This window comes from Pteronotus mesoamericanus, unplaced genomic scaffold (assembly GCF_021234165.1).
Source record: "Pteronotus mesoamericanus isolate MK-2021 breed Mesoamerican mustached bat unplaced genomic scaffold, CSHL_Meso_final scaffold_165, whole genome shotgun sequence".
NCBI lineage: Eukaryota > Metazoa > Chordata > Mammalia > Chiroptera > Mormoopidae > Pteronotus > Pteronotus mesoamericanus.
This window is the reverse complement of record NW_026555307.1, coordinates 9,538,136-9,553,567: the sequence shown is the minus strand read 5'-3', so window position 1 is coordinate 9,553,567 and position 15,432 is coordinate 9,538,136. Positions and strand designations below refer to the sequence as shown.

Here is a 15,432-nt window from a genome sequence, read left to right as displayed (position 1 = left end):
TGCTCCACTCTTGCCTGCCTAACCTTGTTTCCTCCCTAGTCTCCCCTGCCAAACATTGCCCATATGTTCCTCACATGCAGCCAAAGGGACCCTGTGAACCACCAGTCACTCCTATGCTCAGAGCCCTCCCCTAGTATGATCTTGCTCACCACTGCCCACTAGGCCTCAGGCGATCACAAAGGATCACCACTTTCACCTCATTTCTCACCACGTTCCTCCTTGCTCACCCTGATCCAGCCGCACTTGCCCATCCATGTTCCCTTACTCTAACAGATGAAACATACTCCTGCTTCCAGCCCTTTCTACCTTTCTATCCTCTGTTCCCTCTCACTGAAATGCCTTTTTAGCACATAGCCACATAGCTCACTTCCTCCCCTCCCTCAAGTCTTTGCTCAAATGTTTCCTTCTCCACCAGGCCTTCACTGAACCATCCAATGGCAAATGCTGACCTACCCCATGACCCTTGCCTGCCTTTATCCCCCTAGCACTCATCACTTCTTAACACACACTATCTTATTTATCTTGCTTATTGTCTCACTCAGTTCTGGGTTGAATTATGTATCCCAAAGATATATTGAAGTCCTAATCCCATGGTACCTGCCAACGTGACCTAATTGGACTAGGGTCTTTATAGGTGTAATCAAGTTAAGATGAGGTCATACTGGATTAGGCTGGATCTTAATCCAATGACTAATGTCCTTATAAGAAGATGGAAATTTGGACACACACACAGGGAGAAGGCCTTGTAAAGATAAAGGCAGAGACTCAAATGATGCATCTATAAGCTAAGAAATTTCAAGGATTGTCACCAACCACCAGAGCCCAGGAGAGAGGCCTGTAACAGATTTTCCTTGAGAACCTGCAGGTGGACCAATCCTGATTTTAAACTTCTGGCCTCCATAACTGGGAGAGAGTCAACTTCTTAGTCTTTGGGGGTTATGGCAGTCCTAGAAATGAATACACTCTGCTCACTAGAATATCAGCTTCACAAGGACAGAACTTGCCTAGTTTGTTCACTGCTCAAATTCTAGCACCTAAAACAATGCTGGCATGTAGCAGGCACTCAAAAAATATTGGTTGAATTAATGAATAAGCTTTGGGCACAGGGAGTGAAACCTGCTCCTGGTTTATCCCCTGACCCTGGCCCAAGCCCCATTCCCCTTGGAGGTCCATCTTTGGAGTTGGCCTGTTACGGAACACTCCAAGCCTTTATTCACCTAACCGAATTTGACTGAGCACCTATTACATGTAAACTCATTTCTTCCTTCACCCAATATACTTACAAATTGAGAACCTACTGTCTATCAATTAGTTCCAGTTTCTATTTTTTCCAGGATGGGAAGCCAGAGAGGAGCTCTAGGCTGTCTAAATACACATACCTCCTGATCTGGTAATGAAGGGGTGGGGAGAGAGGGACTGGAAACCTGGCAGGCCCCAGCCTGAGAATACAAAGAAAGAGAACCTCAGACTACCTTCAGTATCTCTGTTTCCCTGTCTGGTTTTTCTTAATCATTGGCTTCTTTAGAACTTAATTTTTAGATGGATAACATGGTCACAAATGGATATATGGAGATACATACTCGTGTGCACACGCAGTGAAAAGTTTCACTTCTATTCCCATCCTCCAATTGTCCTGCCTCTCCTTCATCCCAAGTAGAGAACCACCCTGAGTATTTTTTGTCCATTTTCCCAAAGTTTCTTCCTTACGCAAATAAAAGCAAACATGAATATATATTTTCAATGAATCTTTTTCATGCTGGTATTTTGCATACAATGTTGTTTACCCTGCTTTTTTCTCTTAAGAATAAAATACACTTTGGAGACCATTCCACATTAGTATATGGAGATCTTTCTTTCTAGCCACATAGTTTTCCATTGCATGGACGCACCATAATTTATTTAATCACTCCTCTATTCGTTTAGGTTGTTTTTTACCTTTTGCTGTGTGTTATAGATTGAATTCCCAGAAGGAATCTGTCAGGTCAAAATGGGGGTGTTAACTTTGACCTTCTGGGGTTATAATAAAGAGGAAAATAATGCGTATTACTAAGCACAGCAGAAAACACTTATGTAGCCTGAAGTGAGTCACTCTACCCTTCACTTGACCTGGATTATTTTATGTAATCCAAGCTGTTGGGACTGTTACAACCCCCATTTTTACTGCCCTGGCTCACACCAAGCCAGGAGGGAGGAGCACCTGGGTCTGTCTGCAGATTAGTGGGCAGGGAAATGGGTGAGAACAAGGCCTCTGGGTTAGGTCCCTCCTCTACCACTTATTAGCTCCCGGGGTTATTCTGAGTAGATGCTTGCACCTCTCTGAGCCTCAGTGTCTGCCTCTGTGCAAAGGGAATATTGCACGTGCAAGCAAGCAAAGAACCAAGGATGCACAGGAGTGAACAAAGCCCATGTGAATGGGCAAATGAAGAATGGCATGTGGGAAAAGTGCCAAGCTGACCCACGTGGTGCCTTTGTGCCAATTGGAAAAGGAAGCCCATGTCACGGATATTTCACTTCCTCCTGCAGAAAAGTATCAGAAGAAACACACAAGCTTGGATGCAATCTATATCACTGAAAAGGCAGCCCTTTCTGAAAACAGGAATGGATAAAAGAAGTGAGTGAGTGGGTGGGGCTCCCAGGAGAGCACACGAAGACTACACCCAAACCTTTCCCTCCCAGCACAGGGCCCAGTACCCCAAGGTCCAATACTTGCATGCGGGTCCCCTGGTCCGTGTTCTGGAAGCAGTGCCCAGCCGACCCCACAACCTATGGATAGGAGCAGGTGATGCAGGTGGGTTCCACAGGCCCAGTCTTTCCCCTCACCCTGCTTCCCTCCCCTCCAAGTTTGGACTGCACCTTGACCAGCATGGAGGTCTTCATGAGATTATGTCCACTAATGCCCTGGTCAAAGCAAAAACTTTTATCACTGAGCGTAATCTAGGGGTGGGAGCAAAAATGAAGGAGGGGTCAGCAGGCATACCCGAGGATCCACGGATGGTTCAAGAAACCATCAACTTCCAACAGGTCCACTGCCCGGGTAGATCTACCCCTGCACCTCCACACCACCTGGTCTTACCCAGAAAAGCACTGAGTTGCGATTAATAAGGACCTTCTGCTTCACCACCACCTCAGTGCAGTCTGGGTCGGACAGCACCACGCCTAGGTCCACCTGGCTCTGGAGCTGGAAGATGTTGCCTGCCCGAAGCACTGGAGACATTAGGGCCAGATCCGCCCCCTGGGATGGTACCCAGATCCCACCCATCCCCACCGCAGGCCCTGCCCACAGACCAGGCTCAGGCCTCGACTTGAACGAGTGGCCCCGGGCGGTCAGGAAGATGGAGAAGCGGTAGCTGGTGCCCTTATCCAGGAAGATGCGCTCGGGTAGCTGGTACTCGGCCTTGAGGTCGTAGATCTTTTTGTAGTTGGCCATGTCAATGTGCACATTACCCGCACTTTGCCAGGTGCTCGCCAGGTAGTAGTAGTAGTCCTGGGGCATGGGAGGCAGGGCCCAGTCAGTGCTCTGAGTGAGGAAAGGTGCAAGGCGCGCAGCGGTGTCCGGGGTCGCCCTTCCCCCGCCTCGAAACCCTCTCCATGCACCTGGTCCTGTTTCTTGTTCTTCCACCAGCGCCAGGTGGAGTCGTGCACCGGGTCTGCGTAAGGCTGCAGAGACCGCCAGCAGCGTGACACGGAGCGGGGGCGGGGGCGAAAGCGATGGGGGGGGGGGGGGGGAGCAGTGGGACAAGAGGGTGGAGAACGCATCTGTAGGCAGGCGACATTACCAGACCCCTTCCCGGCCTTAGTCCCTCAGTCCCAGCCCCTAAACCAAAGCGAAAGATCATACCCTGGCCCGTCCTGCTGTCTCCCACAGCCCTGCTGAAGTCCTTACGCCAGTCCCAGATTGGCCTTAGCCTCTAGGCGGCGCCGCTGTGTTCCCCTCCACAGTGGTTTTTCCAGCCCCGCCCCCCGCCCTCGCCCCCCCGCCCCCCCCCGCCCCCCCACCCCCGGGCCTAGCCAGCTTTTTGTGCCTCCGCAGTCCCGTCGCAGAAAAGCCCCGGACTGGGACATCCCCTGATACCTGGCGCCCACCTTGTCGTACTTGGACTGCAACCAGAGCAGGTAGTAGACGAGGCCCTGATAGACAGCTAGCGAGTTCTTGGTGTGGAAGCCGGAGGGCTCCAAGACGCGCGGCGGCTTCGCCCTGTAGCGCTCCTGGCGCGTGTAGATCTGCGGGTTGGGCAGGTCTCTCAGGCGCATCACCGTGAAGGGGCAGAAGTTGGTGAAGGAGAGCTTCGAGTGACTCCTGGGCGGTGGTAGTGGGGATTGGCGGCCTACTTTTCCCAGTCCTGTGCCCCAGGAGCCTCCCCAAATGTAATCCTACCCTGACCTTCCTCCTCAGCCTCAGCCTGTGGTGCCCCGGGTGCCCCAGGACACATTCGCCTGGATGTCCCTGGGTCCCTCAGACCTGTTTTGGACCTCATCCTAGCCTCTCCTCCCCCTTCCTAACAGTCCTTCCACCTCCCCCTTCCTTCACCCCAACTCCCTGGGCTCTTCTGTAGGTGACCAGAAAGATTATTATTAAACACGGTAAAATCTGACCAGATAGTCCCTCCCCTTAATCCCATCTTGGCTCCCCAGGGCCCTCAAGATGAAGCGCAAGTTCCTCCCTATGACCATTGGCTGACCTTGCCTGCCCTGCCACCACTACTGTGCTTTCTCTCAGTTCTCAAACACCCAATCTCCTTCCTTCCTCAGTGCCTTTGCACAATTGGCTCTCCTGTCTGGAACACCTTTCTCTGTCTTAGTACCTGGCCAATGCTTCCTCACTCTTAAGGTCACTGTCATTAACATCTTCCTCCTTGAAGCCCTCCTTGCTGCTCCCTCTCCCCAGACCAGGCTAGGCCCCTCCTTCGAGCTTCCATTGGCCGTGGCCTCCTCCATCATAGCCCTGAGGTCATCAGTTAGGGATGGCTTGATCTCCCTCCCACCACCTCCAGAATGGGAGCTTTGTGAGGGAAGTGCTTATGACTCTCTGACTACTGCTGTAGTTCATCCACTATCTTCTCACCTTTGCCGTGGCAAGAGGTATCGGCTGCTGAGCTGTTGGTACATGAGGAGTTGTTCCACAGGCACAAGCCTCTTGACGAGCTGGCCCTGATGATGGTTGTTTACAAGGTACACCAGCTGCAGTGGGAAAGCAGAGCCAGGTGAGCTGGTGTAAGCTACCCTACCACTCCCTCATGTCTCCCCACAGCCCCTGCCTGGCACCTGGTACAAACTGCTGTCTTCATAGAAGAGGGTGACCATGGTCTCACTGGGAGCGTAGAGAGAGGACTGATGCATCACTTGTAGGCTGACATACACCTCCCAGCCCTCGGAGGGGAACAGCTTGTACACCCGATAGCTGCCCTCCAGGAGGTACCAGATCTAGGGGGCAACAGCCAGGTGCATGTGAGGGCCATGGAGACCTCTGACCCCTCTCCTCCTCTGCAGACTGTGATGGTCCCATTCCTTGAGGGTTGAGGCTTGGGTGCTCACCTCCAGCTGGGACGGATGAGCTTATATCCCTTTTCTCTGTAGTGCCAAGTCTCTGCTTCCCAGAACCTACCACCTCTGCTTCCAGCCCCCATTTGCCATGATAAAGTTCTTCAGTGTTTCAATCTGCTTGTGTTTCTATTACTTGCAAGATAAGCATTCCTAATACATACACCCCCTAATGACTGGGGTCCCTAGGGTCAAGCTTTATTCCTTCTCACTCTTTGCACCTTCAAGGATCTCACCATTCCCTTGGCCTCATTAGTTTCCCATCTCTGCACTGATGCCCACCACTTCCCCAGCACATTTGACTGTAGACCTCACCGCCTCCGTAGCCTCAGCCTGGAGGATCCCCTCCAGCCTCCAGGATGCCCCCTCCCTATGTGGCCTCCTCTGTGAGGCCCTTCCTGACATATAAACACCCAGATTGGGTCAGGCCCCTTCTCTGAACATCCACGGGTACTGATTTCCCTGCTGCAGACTGACTACTCTCAACCGTCACTGTCTGGGAATGAATCTGCCCTCCCAACAGACCTGTCACCCTGGGAGGGCCACTGTGTTCCCAGCACTGGGTCATCCAGGAAGTGCCCCCTGTTTATGAAAGGAACACCTGCATGATGAAACCAAAGTGCCCCCCACCCCCTGCCCTGGAAATCAGAGCATAAAACTCTGAGCACAGGTGTTTCTCTCTGCTGAGGGACTCTAGAAGACACTTAGCCTCTTTGAGTTCCAGGGTTCTCTGCTATAAAGGCAGCTTCTGCTGCCCTTCTCCACAGTCCCCAAGGGTTGTTTACAAGGTACACCAGCTTCTGTTTGGCCTCTTTACCCGGACAGGAGAAGAAGGGAAATCTCCAGGGTTTGGCATAGGCAGAGACAAAGTGGGGAGACGGGCAGGGCAGCCCACCTCCTCCGTCTCTGTGACAACAGCTATGTCCCCATGGAACGAGTTGACCAGATACTTGATGGACAGCTCCTTGGGGAAGTCTGCCAGGTAGATGAAGTTTTCATTGTCATAGCTGCAGGGGTAGAGATGGAAGCTAGGGTCTCCCAGGCAAGGCCCCTGGAGGATATCTGCTTCCCCCAACTCTGGGCTGAACATGAGACAGGAGTTTTCTCACTTTTCCACTAGCCTTGTGAGAACATGCAAAGGAAGGCTGGGACACTAACTTTTTTCTGCCCCTGACTCCAAACCCTCTGGGTGACCTGCCCATCTGTCAACAGGAGCATTCGCCAACCTGGCACTTTGACAATAGCCCATGGAGTTGGCTCAGGGGCCCCTACTTTCCTGAGGAGTGAAAGTGCCCTAAACTTCCCCAGACAGTGCTGTCTATTGCCCACATAGGTTGGGACCTCACATCAGATTCCCATAGTGTCCCCCATCCTAATCCTCACCAACCCAGCCTGTGTTTTCCCCATCATAGTCCTCATAACTCCTGGACGTGGGCAAACTGGAAACTTGGTGACTTCAGAAAGGGCCCCCACCCTGATGGCGCTGGGGAAGCAGAATACACACAACTTCCTACCTCTGCAGGAGAAAGTTTCCCCAGATGAACATCAGGCTGTTAAATGGGTTGTAGGACATGCCCTTGGGCACCATTGGGAAGCTGGTATACGATTCTGTCCCTAGGATCATCAGGAACTCCAGGCCTCGTGCTGGCCAAGGCAGAAGCAGAGTGGACACAGCAGTGAGGTGTGGTCCTGTCCTGGCCCCGACCCACCTTTGAGGTCCCCTCTGCCTGCTCCTCCTACCATCAGGAATGAATTTCGGGATGGTGTAGACAACTTCCAGGGAATCAGTGACTTCAGGTGAAGAGAACACAACAGAATCTCCTGAGGCCTCAAGCTCTCAAGTACCTGAAACTGGGCAAGTCACCAGCTTCCCAATCCTTCCCAAAAGCCCTCCAAGGGCTTCCCATTTGGGCCTTGTGGCTCTTATTGTTTCTTTATGTGAATTATAAAAAGGTACTGCATCTGAGATGATACAGTCCTGTTAGGGCACAGAACTTGCCTTCTCTGGCTCCTTGGCTGGGGAGCGCAGTGCACAGCCTATATAACTGCACATGGCAGCCCTATTCTCAGTTCCAGTAGAGTAAAAACAAATCTCCTGATTGTGAGCCATAGGCCCTTCCAGATCTGGTTTTTCCTCACCTCTTTAATCCCCCCCTTCTCTTTTCCGCTCTGTTCCAGTCACATTGACTTCCTCTCAGTTTCTCCAGCCCACCAAGCCTGTTCTCCACCACTACCCCTTATCCAGGAATGGCATGAGCAGTATCTCCTCCCATTGTCTGCTGTGTACTCAACTTCCCCACCTGTAGTGCCCCAATTACCCAGGTTGTAGCTGACCACCAGGAAATTCTTCCTGGCACCATTGTCTTCAGTCTCCACTAGCAGCAGTAGATTGTAGCCACCCTCAATGTATACGGCCCAGGTTACGGAGCAGACGACAACTGGACGGGAAGGGGGAGTTCCACAGCAGCCCCTGATCCAGCCCCTCTACATCACCTCATTCCTTTCTGTGATTGCCACCCCCATCCCACCTCTGTAACTCTGCACCTCTCCCCAAGACATTGCCTGTCCTTTCCCATGACCTTTCCCACCCTTCCCTACTCTCCCATACCCTAGATCCCCACATATACTTATCGCAGGTCCATCTGGCAGATGGGTACCTTGTATCCTTTCACACACAGACTGTTTCCTGGGCAGCATCTTGAAGGACACATGGCCATCTGCAGAGAAGGGCAGGTCCATGCTCAGGCCCTTCCCATTCCCAGCCCAACAGGCACCCCACAGTAGTGGAATGCCTGTGCCCCACCCCCCTCCTTAAGCCTGCAGATTCCAGGGGACGGGTCTCACGGTCTGGCCTTTCAGTCACACACGTCCTATCAGAGTATGTCTTTCTCTCTCTGGTCACAGAAATTATCTCAGGCCCAGGAACATGACCTAGAATCAGCCAATCAGAGTGCACCTGGGATTCATTCTAGTGCTAATAGGGAAGAGGCTGTTCTTATTCTCATGGGATCATTCAAGCTGGTGAAAGATGACCCTTGAGCTCCTGGGAGCCATCCTAAACCTCTGAGGAGGAGCAGCTCCCTAAAAATGAAGCTAAATCACAGGGCTCATAATAATTAACCCTTTTCTAGCACGCATGTCCCTATCATTGTTCTAAGACCTTTACAGATGCCAACTTATTTAATCTTTATACCAACACAGTGAGACAGGTACTAATAGTATCATTAACCCCATTTTCCTGATGAGAAAATGAGGTCAAAAAGAGAGGTTAAGGAACCTATCCAAAACCACAGTGACTTGGGTTGGGTGTGTCGGAGCAGTCTCTCTCCACAACAGTGCCATAATCACTATGCTATACTATCTTATCAAGAGATAGAGTCTTGATGATATATCTTGTAAGCCCTTGGATCCAGCCATGCTTGAGGTTGGTGCCTTTTGTTTTCATTTGTAAGTCCACAAATTCTTTATGTCTAAATGAATTTTGATTTGTGCTTCTGCCGATTGAAATCAAACACATCATGCAAGACACATAATACACCCCAAGCACTATCACTACAAATGTCTAAACCCATCCCCACTCACAGGGCCAACCTCCAGCATGAGACCCCTTCTGAAGGCACATGGTGAAGGGGGAGAGCCAAAGGTCAGAATTCTTGGAAGTGGGAGGGCATGGAGAAGTCTCTTGGGCTGCCAGAGGCCCCACCCTTACCAGTGATGGTCCCAAAGTGGACATAACCTTCGTGCTTCCCAACGGTGAGGGCCATGATGTACTCGGAGCCATTACTGTGAAAATGCACGGGGCACAGCTTCTTGATGCACTCGTTGGGCAGTACACGTACCCAGCTCTCTGTGGGGCCAACATGCAGCCTCAGGCCTAGGCATGTGGACCTGGGCTCACACCCACATTTCCCTGGCCTTAGTGAGCCTGTTATTGTTCCCTCCCCCTGGAGCAGCTGCTCAGTGTGGTGACTGAGGAACCCTTGGCACAGGGACCGAGTTGCCTTTGAGGAAATCCCCCTGGCTTACATTCTGTCCATGAGGTTCAGTTTAGGCTTGATCCTACCCTTCCATTCCCCTGGCCAGAGCAACTGGTTCTGAACTGGGCATGTGACCAAACAGGGCAAATTAGAGACAGTCCCAACTTGCAACCATTAACAAAGAGATGCTCTTCCATGGGGCCCCTGAGGATATAAAAGTCTGCAGTTGTTGGGTGAACACAGGGTCACCATAGCCACCATAGGAGGCTAACAGCTACAGTGAGCATCTAGATCCAACTATGCCTGAAACCAACATGTTCCTGAGTTTTTCAGCTAAGTCAAAAGATAACCCCCCCTTTGTTTTAACTTGAGCCCATTTTAATTTGGTTCCTCCTGCTCTCCAAGTGCCCTAAGTAAGAAAGGAAGAAAAATGAACTGTTGAGAACGTGTGTTAACAAATGAAATATAGGTAACAAGTTTCTGTGACTGTGTAAGTCCAAGTGACCCTATGTCTAAATGACGTCTCTCATTTGGATTGGGGGGAAAAACCTAGAAGAACTAGGGGAGCTTTGGTATCATGTAAATGATGAAGCTGAGTCAAAAGTCTTTCCTTTTCCTCTCTGATCAGTCTCCCTCATGGCTTTGCCTCTCCAACAGCCCATCTCTCTCTCTCCAGCTCTCTCTCTCTCCCCACTTCTGTTTTTCTCCTATGCCTCTCCCCACCCCACTCCCAATTGCTATTTTAATATGCCTCTCTCAGTAAGCCTTTCTCTGTCTTTCTGACACTCTAATGTCTATTTGAGTGTATGTGCATGTTCTCGTGTAAGAATTTGTCTGTCTCTCTGCTGCTTCCCTTCACTCTCACCCCTCCTAGTTCCTTCAGACTGTTCACAGTTCCTGGGAAGGTCTGGATGAAGGCCTCACCCCAACACAGAGAGTGTTGGAGAAGGCCCTCCAGGGTGGGCAGGATGATTCAGGACCTTGGAGAGTCCCTCCAACACCCCTTCCCCACCCATAGCAATTCCAACCCCAGGTACCACAGTAGATGGGTTCACTCAGGCAATGCCTGAAGCTCCAATGGGCAGTCCCCTTGCCCAAGATGCCACAAACCCCCAGGCATGTGACCTGGCACAACCCCCTCACCACTGCCATGGTTGCCCTCGTGGAGTGTGATATAGGTGCCTGTAAAATAGTAGACAAGCTGGTTCTGCCGAATGAAGAGGGTGCTCTCTGTGGCGATGGCATCGTAGATGGTGGCGGTGAAGCTGGCCTGGGGGCAGTAGAAGGAGCCTACCCAGCAGCTGTCAATGCTCAACTGCAGAGGAGCAGAGCCAGTGGTGAGCAGGTGGCCTTGGCCTCAGCCCCCACATCCTGCCATGGGGGGAGGCTCCTGCTCTGACAACTTCTTGGGATAGATATATACAGCTGCCTCCGAGGTGCCCTCCCTACTCATCCTGTAGAACCTTAGTGTCCAAACTTCCCCAACATGAACCAGGAAAGCAGGACCTAGGCAGGAGCCTGGAGCTTTGTGTGCTCCCTATATTTAAAGAGTGCACAGTGTATTCAATGGTGCTAAGCAGTCCCTGTTCCCCAGGTCCCTTAGGGTTGGATTCAAAAGATCCCATGCTTGGCCCAAACAATTATTTTTTAGAGATTTTACTTATTTATTCTCAGAGGGGAAAGGAGGGAGAAAGAGAGGGAGAGAAACATCAATGTGTGGTTGCCTTTCACGTGCCCCCTACAGCGGAACCGGGCCCACAATCCAGGCATGTGTACTGACTGGGAATCAAGCCAGCGACCCCTTGGTTTGCAGGCTGGTGCTCAATCCACTGAGCCACACCAGCCAGGGCCCAAGTACATTTTGAATAATCCTATTCTACCATGAACACAATTGGCTGTCAGGCTGACACTACCTGAAATCACTGCTCACTAACAATATCACCAACAAATTGGCAATATCACCAACAGTGGGAAAGCACCACCAATGAAAGGTTTTTGCCTAAAAGATTGAATCTAAATTTAATCAAGCTTCTAGAGCTCGCTACCAGTTTATTGGCAATATGGGATGTTATGGACTAATTGTGTTCCCTCCCTAGTTTATGTGTTAAAGCCCTAACCCCTCAATGTGACTGTATTTGGAGATAGGACCTTTAAGGAGATAATTAAGGTCCAATGACATCATAAGGGTGGGACCGTAATCCTATTAGACTGGTGTTCTTATAAGAAGAGGAAGGGCCACTCTTTCTCTTCTTATCCCAGAGATCCCTTTCTACTCAAGCACACAGAAAAAAGGCCAAGTGAGGACACAGTGAGAAGTCACTTTTTGCAGACCACAGAGAGAGGTGTTGCCAGAAACCAACCATGCTGACACTTGAAATTTCCAGCCCCTAGACTATAAGAATATACATTTTTATTGTTTAAGAGATCCAGTCTGTGGTACCTTACTATGACAGCCTGAGCTGACACAAGGCCAGATGAACAAGTGAATTGATTCCATGAAGAAGCAAGCAGCCAAATAATTTTAGGACAAAAGTCCTGTGCTCGTTCTTTCTTTCTTTCTTTCTTTCTTTCTTTCTTTCTTTCTTTCTTTCTTTCTTTCTTTCTTTCTTTCTTTCTTTCTTTCTTTCTTTCTTTCTTTCTTTCTTTCTTTCTTTCTTTCTTTCTTTCTTTCTTTCTTTCCTAAGATTTTATTTATTTTTATATAGAAGGTAAGGGAGGAAGAAAGAGAGGGAGAGAAACATCAATGTGTGGTGCCTCTCACACACCCCTTACTGGGGACCCAGCCTGCAACCCAGGCCCCAACTGGGAATCGAACCGGCAACCCTTTGGTTTGCAGACCAGCGTTCAATCCACTGAGCCACACCAGCCAGGGCGTTATTTCTTAAAATGCCTGAAAAAAGGTGGTTTGTAGGGGACAGGAGCACAGTAGCAGGAAGCAGACTTACAGTTGAAAAGGGCTGTAAGAGACTTAACAACCAAATGCAATGTATTGCATCTGATTCAAACAAACCAACTTTAAAAGACCTTTTTTAATAATTGGAGGAAATTGACTATGACCAGATTAGATAATATTAAAGAGTTATTGCTATTTTTTTTCTGGGTATTATAATAGCATGGTGGTTTTATTTTTTAAAAGTCCTCATGTTAGAAATACTTCCTCAAGTATTTCAAGAATTTACAGGTGGAATGGTATGATGACTGGTAATTGTCTTTAAAACACTCCAGGAAAAAAAAATTGGTGGGTCAAAAAAATAAAAAAGGCAAAATGTTGATAATTATTGAAGCTGGGTTCATGATACTATTCTGTCTACTTTTGTGTCTGATTAAAATTTTCTACTAAAAAGTGAAAACTTCCACTAAATTTTCCAATAAAGAGTAGAAATCCAAGCAAAACTCTAAGCTCTGCTGCTGAGGGAAATTTTACCAAGTTAAGAAGAACATGAACATTCTCACTTCTACCCTATTCAGCATCATTAGGATGTCCTTGAAAACGTTACTTCTAAAATTGTCTGGTAATCCACTCAGACTATAACAGGACAATAAAAAGCTAGGAAAATTCCTGGGCAAATGGAGTGGGGAAACTGGGACAAGAAAATTATACAAGGCCAAACAGTTTGAACAGTGTACAGCCAGCTTGTGGTGAATTGCAAGACCTTATCTCCCCTCATGTAGGACACTAGAGAGCGAATGATTTACACCTCTCCTCCCTGACCAAGGAATACATAGCTTAAATCACTCTGGTTGGGGAGATAGAGAACAGAGACTCAATTAATTCCATTTGTGCCAGCTAAACCCAAGCACAGATGAAGTCAGGGGAACAAATAACAAAAACCTTATTAAACACCAGGCAGACCCAAAATAAAGTAAAACAGTATAGCAGACTAAAAATTAATCCCAAACCCTCCCCTAAGATTCTCACCCCCAGGAAAAGAATAAAAAGCCCTCAGGACAAAGATTCATTGCAGGCTTGCTGTACTGCATGCCAATGCCCCTTCTTGGGCATGAACATTTTACTTCCTCCTAGACTCTAAGGGTTCCCTTGAAACTTGCAGCCAGGGGAGCAGCAGGCAATGACAGCTCATCCCAGGCTTATCCCCTGATCCTGTCTCTGAGGCCCCTTTCTCTGACTTCCCAGTTAGATAACAGCAGCCCCACCTTGGCTCACTCCTTTCCTATAACATTTCTAGGGAGCCAAAGCAGAGCACTGCCTAGCCTCTGTCCTGTTATTCTCCGGTTACTCCTTCTACCCTAAATCCACCCTTTGTTTCACCGTCCCCAGCTTTAGTAAATGTACTCTCAAAATCATCTGGACTCATATTGTAAAATCTTTCCTACATAACGTCAAGAACCCACACAGTACAGGCTTGCTGGAGGCAGAATCCTTTGGTCCAGTCCGTGTCCAGTAACAAGACTACAGAGGTTGTTGCTATGCCTGGTGAGACCAACCTGTACCTTCTAAGTCTGTCATTTTGATTAGTTGTCATATTTAGCTATTGCACTGTTAAAATTTGAAGTGATGCTTGTTTTCTGAAAGAAATACTTGGAAATTTTCTTTGTTAAGCTAGAAAAGGTTCACCAAAACTCTCTTCTCCCAAACACATCAGGAAAAGAAAAGCTGTGGGTCAGCTGTATTTCTTATTTCAGCAAAGTATGAGAGTTCTGACTCACTTAATTCAATATACAGCATGATGAGTTTACCTGGCCACAAGATTGAGCCAAGATGGGCAAACAGCCTGAGCCACACCCAGTGGAAAGAATCTTGTAATTCAGGGGTTAGGGTGTAATGGCAAATATCCTCTCTAGCGATGAGTGCCTGATAAAATTCAGCCTCTGCAGTCCCAGAAGACAAAGCTGTTTTGAGCATGAAGTCAATACAGAGGAACCAGGTTCAAGAGATGGAGAGAAACTCAGCTTTGGTGACACTTTGAAATCCTGGGTCAAGCTGGACCTGAGGTCCTGAATTTTTCCATTACATGAACCAACTTATATCCACTTCCACTTTTGGCAGAGGGATCATTAATCCCCAATCCATTTCCCCACATTCTTTGTTAAATGAATTTTAACACAGCATGTGCCACCCAGGTAGAAATTATATATTTCCCAGCCTCCCTTGCAGTTGTGTTAGATAGGACAGGGGTATCAAGGTCTGGTTCTTACTAAATGCTATTTTTGCTAATGGTTAAAATGTAACACAGTATTTTGCTGTAAACAGTATGAACCTGACAGGAACCTAACCAGATAAATGTAGACAACTGCCAAGGAAAAAAATCAACATGTAATTGATGAAATAGTATATGTAAGCAATAGCTAAGCCTCCCTTCAGGGAGACATAGTTTTGGATTTGAATCCCCCATCTTTTTTACTTGCCTTAAGTAAAACTACCTTGTGATAACCTCCTCTTGTTCTTCAGTAGAACACCTCAAGCAGTGGGTGTAGCCAACTGACTAATTCATCGCTAATGGAATGTGAGTGGAAGTGAAACTTGCTTTAAAGAAAACAGCTTGCTCTCTGCTTTTGCTCTTTCCCTTTCCCTTGGCTGGAATACGAACATTGGCAAGACCCAGCTTCTGTCATACAGATAAGATCAGTACCTGGTGGCTTCCGGCCAAGATGGAGGCATATGTAGATATGCTTTGCTTCCTCACACAACCAAAAGAAAGATAACAACCAATTTAAAAACAAAAAATAACCAGAACTGCCAGAAAATCTAACTGTATGAAAGTCTGACAACTAAGGAGTTAAAGAAATATTCATCTAAACTGGTAGGAGGGACAGAGACAGGCAGTGGGGGCTGGAAGATCAAGCTGGTGGCTGGCAGACCAGAATATCCCACATTTGTGTGTGGACAAGCCAGAAAGAACAACTTGGGAGTGAGACAGACCCTGCAACCCAGGATACCAGTGCGGGAAACTAAAGC

General features: G+C 48.6%; 1 protein-coding gene across 1 annotated transcript in view; it reads right to left on the bottom strand.

The window, feature by feature from the left end:
- The window catches only part of CATSPERG (cation channel sperm associated auxiliary subunit gamma), a 40,519-nt gene that overhangs the window by 3,627 nt on the left and 21,460 nt on the right, over positions 1 to 15,432 (bottom strand). The window contains exons 9-23 of the mRNA XM_054588813.1: positions 10,659 to 10,830; positions 9,248 to 9,385; positions 8,196 to 8,255; positions 7,857 to 7,976; positions 7,279 to 7,329; positions 7,053 to 7,182; positions 6,434 to 6,545; positions 5,263 to 5,421; positions 5,063 to 5,178; positions 4,084 to 4,297; positions 3,595 to 3,657; positions 3,286 to 3,484; positions 3,074 to 3,192; positions 2,854 to 2,934; positions 2,707 to 2,763 (exon numbers count right to left, since the gene is read on the bottom strand). Coding sequence (XP_054444788.1) covers positions 2,707 to 2,763; positions 2,854 to 2,934; positions 3,074 to 3,192; positions 3,286 to 3,484; positions 3,595 to 3,657; positions 4,084 to 4,297; positions 5,063 to 5,178; positions 5,263 to 5,421; positions 6,434 to 6,545; positions 7,053 to 7,182; positions 7,279 to 7,329; positions 7,857 to 7,976; positions 8,196 to 8,255; positions 9,248 to 9,385; positions 10,659 to 10,830 — 1,791 coding nt within the window. The remainder of the gene's footprint in view (positions 1 to 2,706; positions 2,764 to 2,853; positions 2,935 to 3,073; positions 3,193 to 3,285; positions 3,485 to 3,594; positions 3,658 to 4,083; positions 4,298 to 5,062; positions 5,179 to 5,262; positions 5,422 to 6,433; positions 6,546 to 7,052; positions 7,183 to 7,278; positions 7,330 to 7,856; positions 7,977 to 8,195; positions 8,256 to 9,247; positions 9,386 to 10,658; positions 10,831 to 15,432) is intronic.